The sequence below is a fragment of the Mercenaria mercenaria genome, chromosome 7 (assembly GCF_021730395.1).
Source record: "Mercenaria mercenaria strain notata chromosome 7, MADL_Memer_1, whole genome shotgun sequence".
In the NCBI taxonomy this organism is placed as follows: domain Eukaryota; kingdom Metazoa; phylum Mollusca; class Bivalvia; order Venerida; family Veneridae; genus Mercenaria; species Mercenaria mercenaria.
This window is the reverse complement of record NC_069367.1, coordinates 15,467,773-15,492,844: the sequence shown is the minus strand read 5'-3', so window position 1 is coordinate 15,492,844 and position 25,072 is coordinate 15,467,773. Positions and strand designations below refer to the sequence as shown.

The 25,072-nt window shown below is 34.0% G+C and overlaps 2 protein-coding genes across 2 annotated transcripts in view; one reads left to right on the top strand and one right to left on the bottom strand.

Annotated features, from left to right (window-relative positions):
- Nucleotides 1-374: 374 nt before the first annotated feature.
- LOC123555585 (uncharacterized) overlaps nt 375-25,072 on the bottom strand; it is a 56,979-nt gene continuing 32,281 nt past the window's right edge. Inside the window, exons 3-6 of the mRNA XM_045346184.2 lie at nt 23,188-23,215; nt 14,290-14,436; nt 1,190-1,432; nt 375-699 (exon numbers count right to left, since the gene is read on the bottom strand). Of these exons, the coding sequence (XP_045202119.1) occupies nt 671-699; nt 1,190-1,432; nt 14,290-14,436; nt 23,188-23,215 (447 nt within the window). The 3' untranslated portion in view covers nt 375-670. The remainder of the gene's footprint in view (nt 700-1,189; nt 1,433-14,289; nt 14,437-23,187; nt 23,216-25,072) is intronic.
- Nucleotides 4,073-9,622, top strand: LOC123549435 (uncharacterized). The gene is made up of 4 exons (XM_045337538.2): nt 4,073-5,301; nt 6,120-6,239; nt 7,618-7,728; nt 8,347-9,622. Exons 1-4 carry the CDS (start codon nt 4,977-4,979, stop codon nt 8,529-8,531), a joined length of 741 nt encoding a protein of 246 aa, XP_045193473.2. The 5' UTR covers nt 4,073-4,976; the 3' UTR covers nt 8,532-9,622.

Here is a 25,072-nt window from a genome sequence, read left to right as displayed (position 1 = left end):
AGATATTTTTATTAATAGTTTGACTTATTTTTAATAAAAAGTTATGAGTCTCCATAATATGTTCTTTCAAATGATTGTAAGCTATCCAACTAACATCCTAATTATTCAATATGGGACGAACTTTTTGCTGGTGTTCATGCATCCCCATCGAATAACGTGAACTTTGAATAACGCCCTAAAGGGCCTTTTGTTAAATGTGTAAGTTAAAAGACAGGCATTACAAATATAAGTGAACATGTTTTGGCACAGTTAAGAGCAATGATTTCTTTCCAAATTTGTTTAATACTTCAAAGTATTAAAACACTTATGTAAATTGTATAAAGTAATTAATATTTTATTCATTGGAAACATGTTTATGGTAACAAAAGAAGACAAACAGTTTAAATTCTTTAATTTCTGATATCATAGAAAAAAATGTAACAAACATATTACAAAAGTATCCAAATTTTCGGAGCAGGACCTTTTCTGTTTTTCCGTTGTTACGACCTTATGAGGAAATAATAAGCTGATTGTGTGTTCCTTTTTGGTAACAGATGTTTACAAAATTTGAAATGTTCACTTGAGTGTCATCCTGCTTTCTGGAATCACGTTTTTTTCACGAACTATTTATATAAGTCTTTTTATCACCAGTGTATAATGTTTATTGTCACCGATGGTTAGTGCCCGTGCACTATTTTGCCAAAAACAAAGGTTTGTACTCTGGAACAGAAAAAACAACATTTTTCATTAAACAGTATTCGCGTGAGAAATTAAGATATACATAGTATTTACATTAAAAACATTTGCAATCGATGACATTTCTCTGTTCGGCAGTTTCCACTGTCACATTATTTAGCTACCTTTATTCCTGAAGAATGCCGAAAAATTGCAAACTAGAATACGTTATCCAACGTAAATTGGCGATTCGCATTACGGAAGCATACTTCACGCATTCGTTATACATAGTAATATCCCTACCTAGAGAGTGCCTCTTGTTGCGTATGGACACTATTTTTCATTAGCATGGCTATCAAGTCATTTATTCAAATATTCGAAGACAGTAGTAACACTAAGCTTCTTCCTTCAGTTGAGGAACAATTTTTATACCGTTGCTTTTATGCAATGCAATGTTGTTGTCGTTTAGATTCAGAGCCATACCTAGACTGTTTAGACAAGTTCAAACTAACTAATAGTGAATAACATATTTTACCTTCCCAAGAGAGTTTGTTATCTCCATTTTGGTCAGCTGACATGTAATAGCCAACCGCTGTTCTTTCTGCTTCTTCTCTTGGCATGCCTACTTTCACTGCAATAGCGATAAGTTCATCACGTGACACATATCCGTCGCCATTTGTGTCTTCAAGGTCAAACCATTCCTTTGCTGTGTTCAAGTCGAAGTCAGGAGAGCTAACTTCCATCAAATAATCTGGGATGAAATCAACAGAGCCGTCCCCTGAAATTGTTACTTACATTAGGCAAAGTACGCTAATTTTATCAAGGACATCAATTTTATGTTAACGTTTTCAATTGGTTAATAATCGTTTGTAGAAATAAAAGTTTAAAAGTTTTAGATATACGGGTATAAAACCAATTTTGAATATTCAAGTTTAATACCGAATATCTGAATAAGAATGAATAGTGCAAATTTAACCTTTTAGACAACGTAAGAAAAAAAAATTGATAACCGGTCATTTGTGTTACTACATGACATTAATTCTATGACAATCCTCAATTCAACAAAATGAAAACGGTCAATAACACTTGGTCGACCCTCCTTAGACAACAATTGTCATAGACAGAAGCATTTCATACTGAAATGATATACTTGTATTTCGTGATTTTCACTGGTTTATGAAAAATATATTTTCATAACTCCGTGGCGATTTTATCAAATATAATTTCATTTGAACGAGACTATACCTGAACGTAGGAATATTTAGAATTTTAAATACTCTAAACTATAGTTAATAAGGGCATAGGTGTTCACAATTTCGAATAGGAGCATAATGATGCGCAGCCCTTCATATCAAAGGTTTAAACAGCTGTTGCAAGTTGTTTATTTCGAAATAAAATTTGAAATTTGTATTCACTCCCTCCCTGGAGAAACAGAAAGTGAATCTACCACGACCATGACATGTGGATATGACAAACTCTACCGAAGTTAGAATATATCAAAACACAAGGCTCTATCCTTTATTAGAAAGTTTGGAACATTTATCAGGTGCATGCTTATTTGAAATCATTCTATTACAGTATACTCTCAGACTAATTTATTGCAAAGATAAAATAAAAGAAACAAACGACAGTTAAGGGGGAATGGTACTTTGTCAAAATTTAAGATTTGCTTACAGCTTTATATACCAAAATAAACTTTAAGATATTTCCAATTTATATCATCATCTTTTAGAGCGATAAACATGCGTATGACGTTACCATGACGTCGCAAACATGACCCGTTTTCGCGCTTTTTACGTCCGTTAATGGTAGCGCTAAAATGGTATAAAACTCGATACTACAAACGTATTGTTGGCGTCAATGCATTAAATTATATATTAAACGACAGAATAAAGCAATGTCTAAGTGATCATTAACATGAAAAGGCATTTTCTATCCGAATTATCGAAGGAGGTGCGAAAACAGACTTCTGGTTGTTTAAGAAAATTCAGGAAGAAAATCGCTTCTGATCCATTTTGCAAAAAATAGGCCCGTGGAATTTTTGCCATTTTTTTATATGTGAAAATTCATTATGTTGTTAATGTCTGAGCCAAATTAGAAAAAAGTTCACCGAAGCGTTTTTATAGTACAACCGTTTGAACTTGACTACTGTAGCGTCGTTAAAAGACATGTAATCGTGTAACGTTACATGTGTTTATTTTAAATGGCTTGTCATAATTCTACCTGGAAACCTATAAACAAGCAGTTATGAGACATGAATTAAATATTTCAATCTAATCGTAAAAATATTACACATTTCCTTATGCAGGTTTTCAAAATATTTTCATTGAAAAGTGTGTATCTTTTTAATTACTAGAAGTTCTTGATGTTCATTTCAATATCCACATCATGCATCTTTTTCAAACTCGTCTGCTCTCTAGGAAATCGTATGCTGTTTGGGAAAACGTATGCTATCGGAAATGACGTCACTGTTGTGTTCCGTTACGGGAATAAAAAAAATGGAGACTGAAGCTAAAGTAAATCGCGATAAATACGGACAGTTCAGAAATGCTTCATTTTTTATTCAGAAGGCTAAAAAAGTTCAGTTTTTGAAGAAAGGGAGTGTCGGGAGTGATAATAATACGGAGAAAAGCAAAATAGGTAGAAGAATCATCGATTTAGAATATTTTGGTAATATATTTGACAATGGTTGCAAAATATGCGGAGAAAGACTTTACTGGAAAAACCTCTTTTCTGAAACTAAGTATGGTCTATGTAGTGTACTACATTTCAAATGTATAAAATGCTATGGCATTACCAAGATCAGTTCATCCACATCAACAGAACCGTCATACAACAGAATACGGAAGCCCTATTCAACAAACGTTACAGCTGCATTAGGTAAGTATAAATGGGATAATCAAAATACAAACATTTCCGCACAGTTCTATCCGAATGTAAATTTCGTTTAAATTGTATTAATGATAAAATTAAAGGCAGGTTTATAGAATTTAAGTAAATACTACAGTAATAAGACTGTCAAAAAAGTTGATTAATTTACTGAATCAAGTTTTTACGCTCGTTTCAACAGTATGGCGGGTAGTTTCCCTAAACATGGTTCCTGGGAACGACCAGTACTAAACCCCTAACCTCCGACACAAACTACCAAGTGTTCTCACATAAAGAGCCATGTTCGGTAGCGGGGCTCGAACTCACAGTCCTCCATCAGTGAGATATTTTAGTGATTCAACAGTGAATCAGACCACGTAGGCGATCCTAAAAGTTGACAATGTATATATATATATACGCTATTTTTCTTTTGCAAGCAGTACAACGGAATTTTTAAATTCGAATGTTACGTATGAATTTTAAGATTCCGCCGCGTACTGTTTCCAAAGATTACACGTCCCATTTAATTTTTTTCCCATTTAATTTTCCCATTTAATGTTAAACCCTTTGTTAGGGACGTAGACATGTAAACTCACTCTAGATGTAACCCACCCCGAAGAGAGAGGCAATGTGTTGATTTCAAGTGTCTTGCCTAAGGACACTACCTAATGGCTGTGGTAGGGCTCGAACTCACGACCCTCCGGTCATGAAGCAAACGCGCTAACCACTGCGCTATTCCGGCTCCACACGTCAAAACATTGACATAAATGGTTACCGTTCAACCTGTTTTAACATATGTTATTTGAGCCGCGCCATGAGAAAACCAACATAGTGGCTTTGCGACCAGCTTTGATCTAGACCAGCTTGCACAGTCTTGTCAGGATCCATGTTGTTCGCTTTCAAAGCCTATTGCAATTTAAGAAACCGTTAGCGAACAGCATGGATACTGACCAGACTGCAAAGCCACTATGTTGGTTTTCACAGGGCGCGGCTCATTTCATTAAAAAAAATCTGTAATTTGTTGCACAGGGCGAGGAAAAAAGCCTGAATAGAAAAGACTAAATTATGAATTTTTAAACATACCATGACGGACAGGTGCCCCTTCCGTTTACATTACGAAATAACGATATAGAATGTGCGTCCAGATGCCGTTTGTTTCGCGGATTGGTTCACAAAATTGTCTTTCCTAAAATTCAATAAAAATCAAAAAAGTCTGCAAGGTTGGTCCAAATAGAAATTAAAAGTATACACTAGAGAACGAGCACTCAAAAAGATACACATTCCGTTCCATATCCTGGATTATGTAGAGCTTTTATTTTACACGTATTTTAGAAAGTCTTAGAATAAGTTTGAATTGAATGGCTGTATAATAAATCTTAATAAATTAATAATGGTTGTAATTTTAAGCAATTCCATTTCTATTTATAAACTGTCCCCTGCTTCTTATTTCAGCAATGATTCACGGGGGAGTCGGAGCTTCCCATTTGAATGGCATACTTACAACTCTTGGATTGCCAGAGATAAATCCCAAAACTTTGAAAAAAGGTGAAAGGCATATAGGCCCGGTAATAGAGAAAGTGGCAAAGAGATCTTGCTCAAATGCAAGTGATTTAGAAAAGATATCAATACTAGATGTACAATCGGAAAACGCATCATTTTGCGCAGTGGGTGCAGCTGGAGACAATAATGTTGAATTAACTCTAAATTTTGACGAAGCTCTCGAGTTGCTTGAAACAGAATGCGAAGAAGATGGTTGCGAAACAGATGTGCAACGTACAGGTTTGACTATATAAATCATATAGGAAATAAGCTATCACAATTTCGACTTTTATTGCAACAAACAATTACATAGTATCAAAATCTTTATTAATGATAGAAAGGAAATTAGATATTAACATTATTAAAGTAACTGACCGAAGTTTAGTTCACACGATTCATGTTCATTTTTATTTTATGGGTAGCACGGCTTTATTCGAAAAAAAAGTGAAAATATATGACTTCACTTTTCTTATTCGTGATAACAAGATTTTTATTTAATTAGCATCGATACCTGTTTCCCATTTAACCAACTCACCAAGAAGAGATCAGTCATTTTAGTTTTTCTCGAGGATTTTGCAAGATACAGAAAGCATCTCAATTCCAGATAAACTACTTGTTCTTTTACGTGTCAGGTGTGTTGTCCCCATAGACGGGACCTCAGTATTAAGTCTCATCATCCAAAACACTTTCACTAATTTAATTGGTCAACCCCTTGAATCGAACCAGCAACTCCGAGATTCCGAGATTACAAGCCTTGCGATCTAACGATTGAGCAAAGCGTGCTAACAGTTTACAAGTTAATTTTTTCTTTGTGTAATATAATTATTGAACAGCGCCTCAAAAATCAGTTATTTTTGCACTTCGGTACTTGTTTATGAAAATGGGATTTATCTTTAATCATTAAAATCCTTACGGATATGAAACATTTACAAATTTAATTTCTAAATTTATTCTAAAATGAACAGGAAAAATGTTAAATATTATCTCCCTTTACTGATTCATGCTAATCTAGTTTTTCCGTATTAGTTTTTCAAGATACTTTGGGAAATGATTTACAGATTCAAATAATTGCTGCATGGAACCTGCACCAGTCGAAAGAAACGTCGTCTCTGACAAGGTTATAGAAAGCAGACACAATGAAGAGGAGAGTCTTGCAACACGTGCATCAAGATACGATGGTAAGAGTAACAAGATCATATAGCACACACTTATACAAAAGAAAGATCCATAGTATTCGGACACCGCCTCACTGATTGAGGTTTATGGGTTCGTGTCCTTATAATGAGCATGTCCCTTAATGAGATAAAGTTGGATGTTTCTTTCGGATTGTTAAGGGTCTAGTACCTGTCATTCTGAGGAACGATGTTATGAAACTGCCAGTCTGACTAGTCGAACTAATGCGTCACGCATATGACGGTCAAACTGTGGTGGCTGCAAATGCCAGAAATCAAAAATCAGTCAATGAGCGACAGTAATCTTGTCTACCCGCCTGACATAACTGAAATACTGAAAGGGCCGTAAAACAGGATTCTATCAATCAAAACGAACAATAATATGAATTCATCTGGAATATCCATATTAGCCGACAATCTCGCTTGTTATGCGCCCTTTTCCGGGGTCACCGTACCGCGCTAACTGATAATTTCCTAACAAGTCAACACGATGCTGGTACAAACCTATACTTTAGATTGTGTTTCTGTAATAAGAATGTATATAACAGCCGTACTTAATTAATCAGTATCTGTTTGTCTCCCTTGGATATATTTTTGCATAAAAACAAAAAAGGGATAATCTCGTAAATATTGGAACTAAAGAAATGTGATCAATAAATCTATCTATAAATATAAATTTGCCATCAAACTATTATGTTTGTTTCAAAGTAATTTGTCATATAAAATAAATACACATGCAAAAATAATATATATGCAAATTTAACGCACCCGTGTAAGAGTGATAATTATCTATGACTGCTATATAACTACAATAATTTTTTAAAAGTTGTAGTGAAAAAGAGCTACATTTGTTATTGAGTTTTCTGTTTAATCATTTATGTTAATTTCGTTTTGAATATTATATTATTATTGACCCTTGAGCCATTGGATATGCTGTGGTATTGGCTGGAAGAGGTCAATATTGCCCTCTTCCGGTGAATATCACATCATACCCGATGGCTTAACAGTCAATAATTGTTTTATTATATGGGTTCAAGTTTATAAATAAGTAACACATATTGTTGCAACATATGTAATGTGTGAAAGTAACAATAACTGTGTGAAAACTTATCAAAGTTTACATGAAGACAATTAAATATGGTCAACTTCACAGATGCCAAATGTTAAAACTGTACTCGAAAGTTTCGTGGTATAGTGTCACGTTCTACCTTAAAGCTTTTTGGACACGATATCTCAAGGATCAAAGGCGAACTTTTGTCAATTTTGCCATGTATCCACTATGGAGATATTATCTCATACATACATTTTAAGCTGTCTCTGTACACTCTTATGCATGATATAAGCTTCGGAAATTTTGTTTTACTCCTGGTGTAAATACTTTCAGAAGGAAATAATGCGTCTCCCTCGGGAAACAAGCAAAAGTCTTTAGTAGATGTTACTGTGAGTCAGGATGGTGCATGGCCAAAACGTGGAAGGGCGATGAACAGTAATTCAGGTAAAATAATATATATAAAATTAAATGTTTCTATACAGAAAACACAGTACATGTACTCTACCATATATACATGTAATTGATTCATGAAAACACGAAACTTTAGTAATTGTTTGTAGTCCTTAAAATGAACGTGATTTCTCATACAAGGTGGGGTTCTAGTTTCAAGACGGCGTAAGCTTAATATTTATGCGAGTGAGTAAAGTATCTGTGATTTCGTGATCTGTCTTTGTATGCAAATAATATTTTAGCACTGCCATTTATTTTTGTTTTGGGTTTTAACGCCGTTTTTCAACAGTATTTCAGTCATATAACGGCGGGCAGTTAACCTAACCAGTGTTCCTGGATTCTGTACCAGTACAAACCTGTTCTCCGCAAGTAACTGCCAACTTCCCCACATGAATCAGAGGTGGAGGACTAATGATTTAAGACACAATGTCGTTTATCAAATAGTCACGGAGAGCATACGCCCCGCCCGAGGATCGAACTCACGACCCCGCGATCCGTAGACCGACGCTCTACCTACTGAGCTAAGCGGGCGGGCCATTGATTTTTATTTTTTATGTACATGACCAACAAAATTAGATTTATATTCTTACGTTTGAACTTTTTTTTCTTCAGGTGTCGGGCATGTCGTCGGTCAAAATACGAGAAAATGCTTAAATTTTGGTACAAGGAATAAACGCTGCAAAAAAATGTTCTTATTATCAGAAAGTGGGAAAGCCAGTCCCTATCCACGACTGTCGTCAAAATTGGAGCCATTCTGCAAAAGCTATGGAGCCCGATATTTGTGTTCAACTGCATAAAGAGGCAAGCAATTCTGGATTGAAATACAAACATATTATAGGGGACGATGACTCTGCAGCAACGAAATACATCAGGGAGAAAGTTAATTCTGATATTGTAAAATTTTCAGATCCAACACATACAAAACGGACCGTAGGCAATAAACTTGAAGAAATTAGTCGAGTCTGTCCATCATTAACCGAAAAAGTGAAATCATCATTCATTAAAAATTTCACATACGCTGTCAATCAAAACAAACAAAAAGGAGAAGCTGAATTAAGACAGGCGCTAGAAAGCATCGTTCCACATATGTATGGAGAGCACCATCTTTGCAGCCTCTGGTGTAAAAATAAGGTTAATAATGTTAATACAGAATATAAACACAGTAACCTGCCGTATGGGAAAGACTTGACTGACCTCAAACTGAAAAATGAATTGACGAAAATGTTGCAACCATACATTACCAACCCTGCAAAACTAATGACAACCGGAGATTCACAGGCAAACGAATCTCTCAATAACGTTATTTTCTCCAAAGCACCTAAAATTAGAAACTATACTTTAAGTGAAAGCTTTGATTTTCGATGTGCCGCAGGAGTTCTTCAGTTTAATGAGGGTGTCGAATACGTACAAAAAGTCATTGATGAAGCATGTCTAACACCAAGAAAAGAAACACTGAACCACGTTGAGAGAACGGATAAGAAAAGAAAATATCTCAAAGAGTACAAATCACAGAGAAAATATAAGAAACGGAAGATAGAACTTAAAACTGAACGTAAGAAAAATGATTTAATGAGCAAGGTTAAATTGGGAGTAACTTATGAAACAAATTGCACATTATCTACTGAAGACATTGATACAACTGAAATTAAAGATCCAAAAACATCAGCAAAAATTTCCTATAATCCTGAGGATACCACATTAATATTTGTTGATATAGAGACGACAAAACTCGGACACAATGCAGAGATTTTGCAAATAGGAGCGTCAACAATAAATGGAAAGTCTTTTGACACGTACTTACTACCTACGGGTCTTATTTCTTCGAAAGCTTCTGAGGTAACTGGTCTCACGGTTAAAGTTGAAAACAGCGTCAGATTGCTATGTAAAGACGGCAAAGACCTCAGAGCATTATCTTCCGAGGAAGGGTTGTCACGCTTCATTGAATGGATTAAAACCATTGATTGCCCTACTAAAATTCTTTGTGCACACAATGGGAATAAATTTGATTACCCAATTCTATACAATCAGCTTCAAAAGTATCGGCTTTTAAAACAGTTTGAATCAATAGTATGTGGCGTCGTAGACAGTTTAGACATTTTAAAAGCTGTATTACCGCAACGCACCTCGTACTCTCTGTCAAACGTTTACAGAGATTTAATAAATGATGAGTACAATATGCACGATGCAAAGTCGGATGCCTGTGCTCTGCGTGAGATCTTCATAAATATCAATGTCAGTATTGATACAGTTTTGGCTCACGCGCTTCAGATTGAATATTCTATAGATACTATAAAACAAACGATTTGCCAACGGTCAAATGTTAACCGTTTACAAAACAATCTAGGTGACGGCAAGGAAAAAATTATTTCTGACCGTATAGCTGCTAAAATGTGCAAGGCGGGTGTAACATATGAAGTTTTAATGCTTGCACATAGAAGAGACGAAGAAAATGGAATCAAGTTGCTTTTGTCAGAAAAAATTAATAAGAAAGTAAGAGTTACAAATCGGCAAAAAATATTAAATACAATAACTGCTGCATGTTCGAGGAAAATGAAAGATAATGAACTATCTATCAACATTGCATGACTCCCTGCTATTCTGTTAAAAAATGACTGACGCATTACCTGTAAACCGATGTGCGTGGCAGTGAAACAGTTATTGGTTATTCCTTTTATGAATCGGTTAACTTACTTTTGTCTTTTTTAGCACTTTTTAATGCTGCATAGAGAAGTTGCATGAACACAGTTATTTGGCTGCATTAAATGATAACAGACATCGGAAAATGTTTGTGTTTTATTTTAGTGATAAAACGTATCTGATATTCGTTGTAATTCCACATTAACCTTTATTATTTAGCTCGCCACAGGATGGTCAAATACATCTTTTTGAACTCATTTAATAAAAGTTTATACAAGAAGACAACTCATGTCGGATCCTTTACTGTATGGTAAAAAACTTGTGACACGCATAACGCCATTAGCTGTTTAACCATATGTAAATATTCACGTGTTTACGTCATGTCTTAAACGACGTTCTTTATTGCGTCGCAGTGCTCTAATTCAAACGGTTGTACTATAAAAACGATTCGGTGAACTTTTTTTTAATTTGGCTCAGACATTAACAACATAATGCATTTTCACATATAAAAAAATGGCAAAAATTCCACGGGCCAATTTTTTGCAAAATGGATCAGAAGTGATTTTCTTCCTGAATTTTCTTAAACAACCAAAAGTCTGTTTTCGCACCTCCTTCGAAAATTCGGATAGAAAATGCCTTTTCATGTTAATGATCACTTAGACATTGCTTTATTCTGTCGTTTGATATATAATTTAATGCATTGACGCCGACAATACATTTGTAGTATCGAGTTTTATACCATTTTAGCGCTACCATTAACGGACGTAAAAAGCGCGAAAACGGGTCATGTTTGCGACGTCATGGTAACGTCATACGCATGTTTATCGCTCTAAAAGATGATGATATATATTGGAAATATCTTAAAGTTTATTTTGGTATATAAGGCTATAAGCAAATCTTAAATTTTGACAAAGTACCATTCCCCTTTAACTAGCATATTATAAGGCTAATAATGACTGATTATCAGTCAAAATCGTTAGACACAATCATATATTAAACTTTTCCCAAGACAGTCCTCTCACAGACAAATTATATTCCTACAGACATTGCAATATAAATACTTGTCACCTTTCAACTAGATAGGGGATATCAGTCGACGCATTGCAACAAAGCAATAATGTCTGCAGTTTTCACTCGAAGACTTTGTAACATTTTTCGGTCATTTTTAAGTATAGTTTCAGGTCCTTGCTTGGTAATATTCCATGCTTCCATTTAAGTATATTCTAGTATATTTATTTCGAGGCCTCAGTGGCCAAGTGGTTAAGGTTTTTGGCTTCGAATCACTTGCCCATAACCGATCTGGGTTGATGCCTCACATGGGCCATTGAATTCTTTACGTGAGGGAGCCATTCAGATGACGGGATCTACCCACGTGCCCGCCTGTGATGAAACAATGCACACAGGGGCACCTGGGGTCTAGAACGTTATACGATTCTGGTTAATTTACATAAACGAAAATGACAGCTGTAATATGTATAACATATAGAATGAAGCGCTCAAACATTATTTACACGAAATTTACTGTTTGCAACATTTTACTGTGAATAACATTCTGAGAACTTTTTTATTCTGTCAATTTTTTAGTGTAATTGTTTGAGTAGTGCAAAGTAGCAAAAAAACTTTTGCAACAATCGCTTTTCTTCACCAAGAGTTGAAATAACGGATAAGAGGTTCGAAATAACGAGAGAAAAAAATGAATTTTATCAAAAAACTGAAATTCAATTTAGGAGAGGTTGAGAATTTCTAATTAAATTGCATACATAGCAGCAGCTTTTAAGTTCGTCGAAAATGCCGCGATCTAAATATATGGAATGGAGTACCAATGAGGATATCTTTCGGCGATGTCATTACTTGGTTTCACCTGTCCTCGTATTAGATATATCATAAGGCTAAACTTCGATACTAAAAGTGGATGAATTCTACGTTAAGTTATTCCTTATAAGTTAACGCGATATCCATAACCTGAAAATTGAATTTTGAGAGAGGCAAGTCGAGTGCCATGAAAGAGAACTAAAGAACCGTATTCACATGGAGTATGCCTTTTACTATCCTATCTACTTTATTGTAAGACAGTCAGTCAAGCAATTACATATAAGAATATTATTTTGATGCAACGGTAATCTTCTAAGGATCTAGATGAAAAAGCTAAAATTCCAAACGTTATTCATATATTCTAAAATTAGACGATATTAATGCAAAGCTAGGTTTAGTATAATATTATTCATATTTTACTTCTTTCTTCACATGGCAAAATAAAATTACAAAACACGCAAATGGTAATATTTAATTAAATTTCATAATTTCAATTTGTTTTCAAGTTATATATAAAATGCAAAATGTCCGGGCCACAAATTTAAACGTTGGATGGTTGGTCAAAGCTGTCTAGCCAGGTGTTACATTCACATTTACTATATAAAATGTCTACCACTATTGATGCTTATTTATTAGAATTATCTGTGGACATTGACAATCAATTTCTATTAGATAAGAGATAAGATAAGAAATCAACAATTTGAAGACATTTTATTTCAAATTTATCTTTTCATTTAATTGAAATGTATCATTATGTGAACGACATTCTCGCATTCTGGTAAACAGCAAAAAAAAAACAGCAAAAAAAAAAAAAAAAAAAAAAACTGAAAAAAAAACTTTGATCGAGTCCGTAACGTAGGAATTACAACAATTTTGTAGCCTCTAGAAACGTTTCTACTTCAATTGTTTTATAACCGAATTCTAAGAATAAATCAACGGTATAATTTGCACAAAATGTGATTGACCATGTTCTTGTTCATTTCCGAGAAAGATATGTCTTCCACATGAATTAGTTGATGAAAATTACTGGCTCAAGGCTCTACAATAATTGAAATATCATCACCAACATGTACTTTTACTTGACTAAAGAATTGCCCTTAACGCAATAGAATGAAACTGATAATGCCGCTTTTAATACGGTTAAATACAGAGTATTATTAGAAAACGGCGAAACTATTTAAAATTCAATTTTATAGTTTAGTAAAAGTTAAGATTAAGTAATAAATTAAAGTTATATTTCCAATAATAATTTCTTAAATTGTGGTACTGCATTCTACAGTAAAAACGTCGGCCATTATTAAACTGCACCACGCTTATCACTGAAAGTGAAATAAGATTGGAAAAATAATTTCTAAATACATATGTTTAAGAAATATTTACATCCACTATATATTTTGTACGTTTAATTTCAAATAAACAACATTGGTGTAATTACATCAAAGACGACCCTATCCACGAAATTGCGGCGCAACCTGACTTCATTCACGAAAAAAAAATAAATAAAAATAATGGCGCCGTTTATAACATTCTTTCAAAATTGAACGCCAAGGTTAAAAAACAACACTAAATTATAGCTTAAACTAGTATTTCTGATGGTACAGATCAAAATTGGACACGGCTGTATGTTTTTCACTGGATTTAACGACATTTTAAATAAAAACCAGGAGCTGTATTTTCATCGGACAGCAAGTTACAATTGAACGCGGGCTGGTCTTTTTGGCTATATGTTGAAAAGACCAAATATCCTAACATTTATTTTGATTTTCTGATAAATATGGAAAGCAAACCACTCATTGTTTTAGCAGGTTACCGTAAAATTCTAAGTATAAGAATCTAATGCTATTTTTGTACGTTTATACGGGTATAAATCACACTCGGACGTCATGCAAATTATCCAAGAATCGCTATCATGTATATAACAGCTTTTTACCTTCCATCTTTTCCACTCTGTAAAGGAACATCTCGATCTGTCTTGCTTACAACAGCTTTTAACCTACCCGCTCTGTCTTCCCTCAACTTGTTCTTTAGGTTTCTAGTACAATGTACTGTTATTTTTCTGGCAAAGAACTTCTTGATCAGTTCTGTGTTGACTACTTTTCTACTTACCATCTTTATCTCTTCTTGCAATGAACTTCTCGACCTGTTCTGGCGTTGTTGTAGGATTGTACTTCTTTAAGTAGTCCAAGATCTCTTCTTTACTTGCACGTTCATCACGGTTAGTGTCGATGTAACTGGCGAACTGTTCCTTCAAGGCTGTTTGTGTTTTATCAAAAGTATACTATTAAATGATCTAAACACAGACCAACAGTTATAAAAATATTAAATAACACTGCGTCGTGAGTCTTTGTGAATATGAATTTTTACTTAACAAATAATCAAGGCCTTCGCGTTGTTTATCGTCTAATTTACAACGGTTCAGAGTTCAGATGCGTAGGAATTGAACCACGAGGGCGTTAGCCCGAGTGGTTAAATACTGAAGCATCTGAACGATGAACCGTGGTAAATTAGACGATAAATCACAAGAAGGCCTTGATTGTTTTCATTCTGACATGCACGTTGATATATTTCAATAAATATTATGCTGGAATTCATTTACGCGAGGAGTAATGTATTGGACGTCAGGCGGCTACATGACGTCAAAATTGACGTCATAATGCTCTCTTACCGGTCCGTGCGTCAACCGTTGTTTATCGCAGGATATATTGCGTTTGATTTTCTTCTTTGTTTAACTAGAAATCAATTCGAGCCATGTTAGAATGTATGTTTTACAGTGAAATTTCGAAAAATTAGAGTGAGATATATCTGGTATTATCACAGTTAAAAATATCAAACATATTTTACTTGTAAGAAACTATCATATGGGTAAACAGAGTCAAAACGTGAAATGAAAAGAAAATTTGTTTTGTTTTACATGTAAGACCAAGATATTTTTCATTGATGAGCACTATATCTAACAGTTTCACTGGCTATGCCACTCGTGCGAAATTAACAAAATAATATCCTCTATGTAATATGTTTCTATGGATGACATGCCTAGTGGGATTTGACCCATATTTTCACCATCAAGGTCTGCTACATAAAGAATAAATTACTCAAAGACTTGTTTACTCACAACACAAATTATGAATTCTAAATTATGAAAGTACAATGTATTAGTTAATTCTTATATAACCTTGAATTTAACTTTCAAAGGTATTTAGTCTAATTTGCAAATATTAGATATTTGCTTCAGTCATTCATCGAACAAATCTGTAATTTAGAAATGCTTTTGTACACAAGCGAGAAATTCTTTACTTTTAAATGATCGAAAATGAATGTTTTTTACAAGTGTGTTATTATATAAATCCCGCACGATAACACAAACGATAACATGTTTGATAATTATTATTTTTCTTCATTAAAACGTTTCAATACAGAAAATGGTTTAGAATAACATTACAGTATGGACTTAACTTCTACCATTGACAAGCTTTTTGAGTTCAACCAACTATGCATGAACTATGCATGAGAACAATAACAATCAAACAATAATATGAACATGCTGTCGTTTAAATTATCGCGCGGGAGTAGTACGTTGATTTAGATATGTTTAGATATGTTTATTTATATAAAATTTAGATAAAACTTCATAGCTATTATGGTGAATGAAGTACGTTGATTTAGAATGCTAGGTACCCTTCTTGACATTATTTCATGTATATGCAGACACCTGAATAGAACCACTGTTGTGATGTGTCTCTACACTATGAACAGAATTGATTATGTACTGAACGACAATATAATACGTTATGACATGAAATATGAAAAGGAAAACTCTAGAAATGTAATTTATAATTTTCAATTGCTTTTTAATTTTCTTAAGTAGTCCTTACATTTTCTAAACACAAAAGTGGACCGAGAATTCCTTTGATTGAGACTACGAATTTAAAGATCAATGGACGAAATTGCATGACGTCGCTTTTTTTCTAGACAAACAACAACTAGAATGTGCCTCAGATGACAAGAGCAGTTCTCTTTGATGACCAAAATATACGTATATTCCACTTTAAAATGTGTCTGTTTTATGTACAATTAATTATTAAAAGACCAGATAAAATGATGCTCAAAATAAATTGGATTTAACACTAAACGAAAATAGCACCTGTCTTTTCTTAGTCCTACTTTTGTTTAAATATTCATAGGGCTTGTGTTATAAAGTAAATTGATAAATATTGCAGTGCAATGCCACTGTTTATGTGTATTGTAACGGAATTATATATTTATTGGTTAGCTTGCTATGCGTACAGACAAACTATCGTTTTCACAAACAGTAGTTATTATATATTTATAGAAGGACTACGCGTTGTATCAAATAACAGAAGTTCTAAATATAGACATTAACAGACTCTTCTTTTTATATTTATTTAATCCATTTTATGATATGAAACATGCAAACAAGCCATTTATTAATTGACTTTACATAAAACAGACATCTCTATGGTAAAAATGTGTTTTCTGGTCGTCAAAAAGCCCCAAAACTGTCAACAAATGCCAATCGAATTACTGTACATCCGATATTATGCTATTTTATTCGTCCTCTGTAGTTTTTGTTTCAGTCAAACGAACTTTCAATAAAATTTCATAGGAATTAGTGATATTTTCCCCAAACTATTTCTTTCTAGAAATTTAGTGACCAGCTGTGTTTATCAGAATTCATTGAAATGCTAGAAATGCTTCTTTAAAGCAAGTAAATGCCTTTACGGTTATATAGTCATTATGTTGTTATTTAAAGGCATTTTAGGTGTCCGTGTTTGTTGGGTTCTTTAGTCGTGGTCTTAGTTTGTTCAAATACAAAAAAAATGTATGAGTTTTTAACATAACCTTACACGTTATAATTATATTGCCGATCATGGCATTAACGTTCTGTTATTTATAAATAATTAACGACAAACGCCAGAATAATTGATCATTATTATTGTATCAAATGATCAAAGGTAGTATCATTTGTCCTGCATTCCAAACTGCATACGAAGATAATTATCTATAAAAATCTCCACTGAGGGCAAAATTACATACTTGTTTTGACTGAGTTTGTGCAACAACAATTACGTCCCCCGATGCTTAAGCAGAATTCTATTTAAGGTTGTTCTGATCAAAATTGTTTCTACAATGTAAGATTTGATTAAACCTTGTTTTTTAAGACTTCAGAATATACTTTGAAACTCAGCAAATAAAAAAGATTGGGTCGTGTGCTTGATTTTATTGTTAATTTGATTTGAAAAAGTTGGACCTCACGCAAGTTTCATAATGGGAGTCTATGGAATCCTAAATTTCGGGAATAGAATCTTTTTACAATGTAGAATTTAATGAAACATCTCATAGTTGTAAATAAACAGATGGCCTACAATATTGTGAAATAAAATGTATAGGTTCGTTTGCTTGTTTTTGAGGTATTTGCCAATGATTAAAATAATCCGCGATTTGAATTATTTAACGTGTGAGATGTTTTTATATCATATTTTAACTTAAGGATGATAGTAACATTGCTATTGCAGTAAATCTATTCACGGGTTGCCATTAATTCATAAAATGACTTTCATTTCCGTACTCCGAATCCAGGATTTATTCTACGCTATCCGGATAAATGACGTTACGCCTTAAGATATTATTGTTGTCAGTTTTTTCTTTATCCCCATTTGTTCAATTCAGTGAAAATGAAGTTGTCTTAACAAAGTCACTATTTTACAAACTAATTTTCGGTAGGTATTCAATACTGGTTTTGTTTTATTATTGATATAAGAACTAGTTACTTTGCTATTAAAGCTGATAACGATTAAAAATGCTTTGAACAAGTGGTCCGAGAGCTCACGGACTTTTATTGCAACAATTGAGGCCAAAAGAAGTTTATACTTTTTTGGAAACAGTATTTCATATCCTCCATGAAAACCCATTTCTTAAGTGTCAAAGCCGTGCCTATCTATATTTTGTTCACTTATGTTTGTGATAGGGGAAGTAAAACTCACTTGTAAAAATATTAGGGGGTAGGGTAAAGTTTACGTCTACAAGTTGCTTCACTGTTTAATTACAGTAACTATCTTATTGTCAGTAAATGTATATATGGCCAACAATGACAGCAATAAGAAATTCATCAAAAAGGACTGAAGGGCAAACTGGATATTCAAGGTCAAAGGTCAGATTTATGTTAAAATCACAAAAATTGGCACATTTGAAATTTTTTTTTATTCTTAAAAAATAGTTTGTTATCATAAGTCACTCATCTTTATTTATGTAATGTGTATATATCAGCCAAAATCAGAAATGCAAATTTTATTGCAAAAAGTCAAGGTCAACCCTGATAATTGAAGGTAAAAGTTCATTTTCATGCAAAAATGTGAAAATTATTATCTTAACTTGATTTAATCTGTTTAATATGTCTTCACATTATTAGTCACTGAAGTTAATTCGTTTTAATGTTTGTATGTCAGGCAAAGTCACCAGTGCAGATGTAACCCCAAAACTGCCAAGAGTAAAGCTAATATCAAAGGTCAAAGGTCAAATTTGTGTTAAAAATTGCACGAATAGCTTCCTGTTTGAAATATAACTGATATGTTTTCATCATTATAAGTAATTGCTCGTGGTTTTTTTAATGTATATATGTCTCACAATGTCAATAAAGAAGATATCGTATAAAGGCAGACAAGTTCAAATGTAATATTAAGGGTCAAAGGTCATTTTCAAGTAAGAGAATGAAAAAATAGATCTTTTACTTTTCTCTTTGTTGACAATATCATGTCGATCTAGTCAATGATATCTGTTCATTTTAATGTATAAATGTTAGGCGATGTCTGGTATGCACAAATAATTTCAAAACATTCAAGTTCAACCATAATATGAAAGGTCAAAGGTCAAAAAGTGGGTAAAATGTTGCAATAATATCACCTATTTGTAATAATTTTAATTGTTTAAATGTATTTGTTTTTTCATTTCAGTAACTGACCGTTGTTCATTTTACTGTATATATCTCAGACGATGTCATGAAGTGACAATAAGTCAAGGTCAAACCTGGTATTACAGGTCAGGGGTCATTTTTGTGTAAAAGATCAAAATGTAGCATACTTACTCATTACTTTGTTCAAAAATAGCTTTTTATTTAGAAATTTATTTTAATGTATACATGTCAAGCAAGGTCAGCAATGTAGATTTTGTCCTTATAAGTCGAAGCCAGTCATTTCTATCAAAGGTCAAAGGTCAAATTTGTGTGGAAAATTCAGAAAAACAGCACTTTTGCAATGATTTTTCTATTGTTTAGGGTATTTTTGTCAACACTAGTAACTGATCATTATTCATTTTAAAGTATATATAACAAATGATAACAATCTTCCTTAATTATAAAAAAATTAGTCAATGTCAAACCTGGCATTAAAGGTCAAAGGAGAGCGTCTTCAAGAAACTTGCCATTATGAAAAAAAGGCTTGAACAAGCTGGGGAGCAAATGAAAAGATCCTACGGCAAGTCTACACAGGCACCGAACGGCCCATAGCAGAGTAAGCATCCGGCTCATGGGTAACTGCTTCCATAACCAGTAAAGATAAACTGGACAACGTTCAAAATTCAGCCCTGAGGATAAGTCTTTGAGCAATGTAAACAACTCCAATAAAGGAAATGAAAAAGACATCCAACCTTGAGCCATTAGAGACAAGACGAGAGTACAAAGCCCTTAGGCAGGCAGAGAAGGCAAAGAGACTACAATCACACCCACTCTATTCAAAACTCGAGAGCAGAACAAAGAACAGACTGAAACGACAGTCTCAACCATATCGTCAAAGGACTGCAGAAAGGAAAAGCAGAAGCCCTGGACACAGAGGCAGAGCCGCTTGTGCCCGGTGAATGGGTTCCTAGACAATGTGCTCCAAAGATCAGATTGGAGGTGCCAGGAGTAGAAGAAAAGGGAAAACAACATCAGGCTCACCAACAATCTTTTACGCTAGAAATGATCAATGACCGCTATCCAGCATACTCTTGGATCCAAGCATATACCGATAGATCAGTGGAAAAAGCAGTTCAGAATGCTGGGAGTGATGCCTACATCAAATTCTCTCACACTCTGTCATCCAGTCGGCAAGAGATTCTCCAACTTTAGAGCCGAGACGCAAGCCCCAATTTCGGCCACACCCCAACTGTATGAGCGAGGAGAAAAGGGACAAAATATTGTTTTCCTAACAGACTCCAAGTGAGCTCTTCAGGCTCTCTCAGGAGGTCCATCAGACATCTTAACGAGACAGCTGCTGGAAATGTGGGCATAGCCGAAAATGAAGCTGCGGACGAACTTTGCAAAGGAAGCAATCAATAAATACAGTCCCAAACCTCCAACTTCATACAGAGAATCTAAGATTCTGCTAAAGAATAGATTTGCGTCAGACTAGAAGAACATAAGTGATGGAGGCTACCTGCCCAATAATAACGGTCTGCACAAGCTAATCCGAGAAAGCCAAAGAACTATCCTCCGTTAGCGCACTGGACACTGTGGCCTGAGAAAACATACGAAGAAGCGGGGTGTTGCAAAGACACCAAAATGCCAGTGCGTATCAGAGGAACAAATACCATTACACATCCTGCAGAACGGTTTCTATCTGGAAGAAGTACGCAAGAAAGTTTGGCCCACAGACATCCCATATGAGACCAAGCTGTGGGGAGATGTCAGCGACTTGCAGAACCGGTGCAGTTTACTGCCGCATCTAGTGTCAAAGCCATGCCTATCTATATTTTGTTCTGGAAATTTGATGTAGGCACCACTCCCAGCATTCTGAACTGCTTTTTCCACTGATCCATCTGTATATGCTTGGATCCAAGAGTGTGCTGGATAGCTGTCATTGATCATCTCTAGCGTAAGAGATTGCTGGTGAGCCTGGTGTTGTTTTCCCTTTTCTTCTACTCCTGGCACCACCAATTTGATCTTTGGAGCACATTGTCTAGGAACCCATTCATCGGGCACAAGCGGCTTTGCCTCTGCATCTAGTGCTGCTGCTTTTCCTTTCTGCAGTCCTTTGACGATATGGTTGAGACTCTGTCGTTTCAGTCTGTTCTTGGTTCTGCTCTCGAGTTTTGAGTGGAGTGGATGTGATGGTAGTCTCTTTGCCTTCTCTGCCTGCACAAGGGCTTTGTACTCTCGTCTTATCTCTAATGGCTCAAGGTTGGCTGTCTTTTCCGTTTCTTTTATTGGAGTTGTTTATTCTCAGGCCTGAATTTGAACCTTGTCTAGTTTATCTTTAATGGTTATGGAAGCAGTTACCCATGAGGTGGATGCGTGCTATGCTATGGGTCGTACGGTGCCTGTGTAGACTTGCCGTAAGATCTTTTCATTTGCTCCCCAACTTGTTCAAGCCTTTTTTCATAATGGCGAGTTTCTTGAAGACCCTCTCCCTTGACCTTTAATGTCAGGTTTGACCTTGACCAATTTTTCATAATCAAGGAAGAATGATGTCATCTGTTATATATACTTTAAAATGAATAATGATCAGTTACTAGTGTTGACAAAAATACCTAAAACAATAAAGAAAGATCATTACAAACATGCTGTTTTTGCGAATTTTCACACAAATTTGTCCTTTAACCTTTCATAAAAGGGTTGGCTTTGACCTTTTAGAGAAAACCTACATAGCTGTCCTTGCTTGAAATGTATACATTAAAATAAATTGCTAAAAGTGAATTATAACAAGAAGCTATTTTTAAACAAAGAAATGAGTAAGTATGCTACATTTTGATCTTTTACACAAAAATGACCCCTGATCTTTAATACCAGGTTTGACCTTGACATACTTTCCCTTCCATGACATTGTCTGACATATATACAGTAAAATGAACAACGATCAGTTACTGAAATGACAAAACAAATACTTTTAAACAAAATATTGTTACAAACAGGTGATATTATTGCAACATTTTACTCACTTTTTGACCTTTGACCTTTCATATTATGGTTGAACTTGAATGTTTTGAAATTATTTGTGCATACCAGACATCGCCTAACATTTACATATTAAAATGAACTGATATCATGGACTAATATCGACAAGATATTGTTTACAAAGAGAAAAGTTAAAGAGCTTTTTTTCATTCTTTTACTTGAAAATGACCTTTGACCCTTAATATTACATTTGAACTTGTCTGATTTTAGACGATATCTTTATTACTGACATTGTGAGACATATATACATTAAAATAAATCACGAGCAGTTACTTATAATGATTAAAACATATCTGTTATATTTCAAACAGGAAGCTATTCATGCCATTTTTCACACAAATTTGACCTTTGACCTTTGATATAAGCTTTACTCTTGGCATTTTGGGGGTTACATCTGCACTGGTGACTTTGCCTGACATACAACATTAAAACGAATTAACTTCATTGACTAATAATGTGAAAACATATTAAACTGACTAGAAAAAGTTAAGGCAATAATTTTCACGTTTTTACATGAAAATGATCTTTGACCTTCAATTATCAGGGTTGACCTTGACATTTTGCAATAAAATTTGCATTGCTGATTTTGGCTGATATATACGCATTACATAAATAAAGACGAGTGTCTTATGATAATAAACTATTTTTTAAGAATAAAAATAAATTTCAAATGTGCCAAATTTTGTGATTTTAACATAAATCTGACCTTTGACCTTGAATATCCAGTTTGCCCTTCAGTCCTTTTTGATGAATTTCTTACTGCTGTCATTGTTGGTCATATATACATTTACTGACAATCAGATAATTACTGTAATTAATCAGTGAAAAAACTTGTAGACGTAAACTTTACCCTACCCCCTAATATTTTACAAGTGAGTTTTACCTCCCCTATCACAAACATAAGTGAACAAAATATAGATAGGCACGGCTTTGACACTTAAGAAATGGGTTTTCATGGAGGATATGAAATATTGTTTCCAAAAATGTATAAACTTCTTTTGGCCTCTATTGTTGCAATAAAAGTCCGTGAGCTCTCGGACTAAAGGCATGAACATTCTTACCTTGCAAATGAGGTATCGTAAAGCACATCTGGAAAAAGAAAATAAAATCATTATCATAAAGGCATATATGTGAGATGAGTTCTAGCGACCAAGGGAGATAATTGTGTCTGACATTTTATCATAAAACCTTCTTATACATTTAATTCGAGCATAAAAGGACATTACATAAGCATGACTATCACTCAGACATCACATTAAACAACATAAGAATATACCCTTATAAGAACATAAAAGGGAACTTCTGGAGACATATAGTACATGTGCATGTTATATCACGGCTAATCGGTTCTAAAATATTAATGTTGGTTATCGAAACGTTCTCATTTTGCAAGCTATTTCTGATTGGAACTTGAACAGGATATCTAAACATGCACAAAATTAAATTATAACAGAGAGCCTTGCGTACAACTGTGGGTGTAAATACAGTATGAAATAGGTTATGTATATTAGTTATCTCTACATAAATAAATATTAACACAGGAGGGGAGGGTGAAAATTCTAAGCCTGTTTTGTTTCGCTGAATCAGCATCATAACTTAATTCAATATCGTAATGTAAAATTTGCCACGTTTTTCTAGCAACCTTGACCTTTCAATATCTCTGTTTCTAAGACTTCACATTAGAAAACAACTAGCGATTTTCATATTTCACATTCAGTTATCCGCATACCTGAACACGACCGTTCCGATTCTCATTCCCCATCCGAACAATTTTTAGGTATTACTTAATCCCGGCCGTCCAAACATATACAAGAGTTTGACTTGAATAGCCTGGGGATAGATAATTGTAGATAGTCAGGAGAGAAATTGGTATAATTTTGCATTTACAAATTGTGTCTACTTACAACTCAAAAAGCTACTCGATGAAAAAAAATGACATGCACTTTAGTCATATTTTAGTGTCGGCATAGATCAAAAGAAATCCAAAATAATTTTTGATTTGACAAAGATTATTCTAGACTTTTTGGCAGGAAACATGAGGTTTCTAATAAAGAATCTCACTGATTTTCGTATACCATTTCTAATTTCTTCGATGCCAGGGAAAGGTGTTGCAAATTTTGTTATGTCTCATTATTTTGCTTGGTCGGAATGCTCTTCTTTTCATTTTATTACACAAAAGGTAAAGTTTAAAGAATTCAAAGAAATTAGATTTGGACTTACAGTTCTGGCTTGAGATTCAATAACAGAGCTGACGTCTAGTTTTTAGGTTTTTTGACCAGTTCTATTCTGGAAATCAATGCTAATTGAAACCTTGACTATAGACTTAGGTGTTATATTGTTGTTAGGCATTAGTGAGCAGACAGCATCATAATCAAGACAAATTAAGATAATGAAATATGTCCTTCAGTTAATAAAATTTGTTCAAAAGTCTGTCTACTTTTCTTTATAATCAATGTAATATAATGTAATATATTACAAATGCCAACTGAACTGAAAACAATTCAGCAGTACTGTAAATTTTTTCCTGACCAAGTTATTTTTCTGAAATGACTCAAAATTGTTTGTAATGTACAACTTAAAAACAGTTTATCTAAGAAACAACAAAAATGTATACGTCTTAAGTAAACGTTGCTTACACTAGATGTAACATTCTGATCGTTACTTACTTTCTCATTTAATCATTTACACTTATGAAATTCATTTAAAGTGTACCGTACATGACTGACCGGTAATTTAACATGATCGGTTTATGTTCCAGTACTTCAGATTCCAAAGTTTGCATTTTCAGAACAGTTTTAGTGGGAACGAGAGTCGAAATGTAAGTCAGATAAGTTTTATTTATAGATACATACAGATGTAAAGCACAATTTGTATTGACATAAGCTTTATTGTCGTAAAACAATGTGATGTTGAAGAGTTTTCAATTCATTCTATGACGTTTTCATT

Excerpts from the sequence above, each read along its gene's own strand:
- LOC123549435 (XM_045337538.2), top strand. The coding sequence starts at position 4,977 with ATGATTCACGGGGGAGTCGGAGCTTCCCATTTGAATGGCATACTTACA. Across the intron at positions 5,302-6,119 it reads AACAGATGTGCAACGTACAG|ATTCAAATAATTGCTGCATG; the intron begins GTTTGACTATAT and ends AATGATTTACAG. Across the intron at positions 7,729-8,346 it reads GGCGATGAACAGTAATTCAG|GTGTCGGGCATGTCGTCGGT; the intron begins GTAAAATAATAT and ends TTTTTTCTTCAG.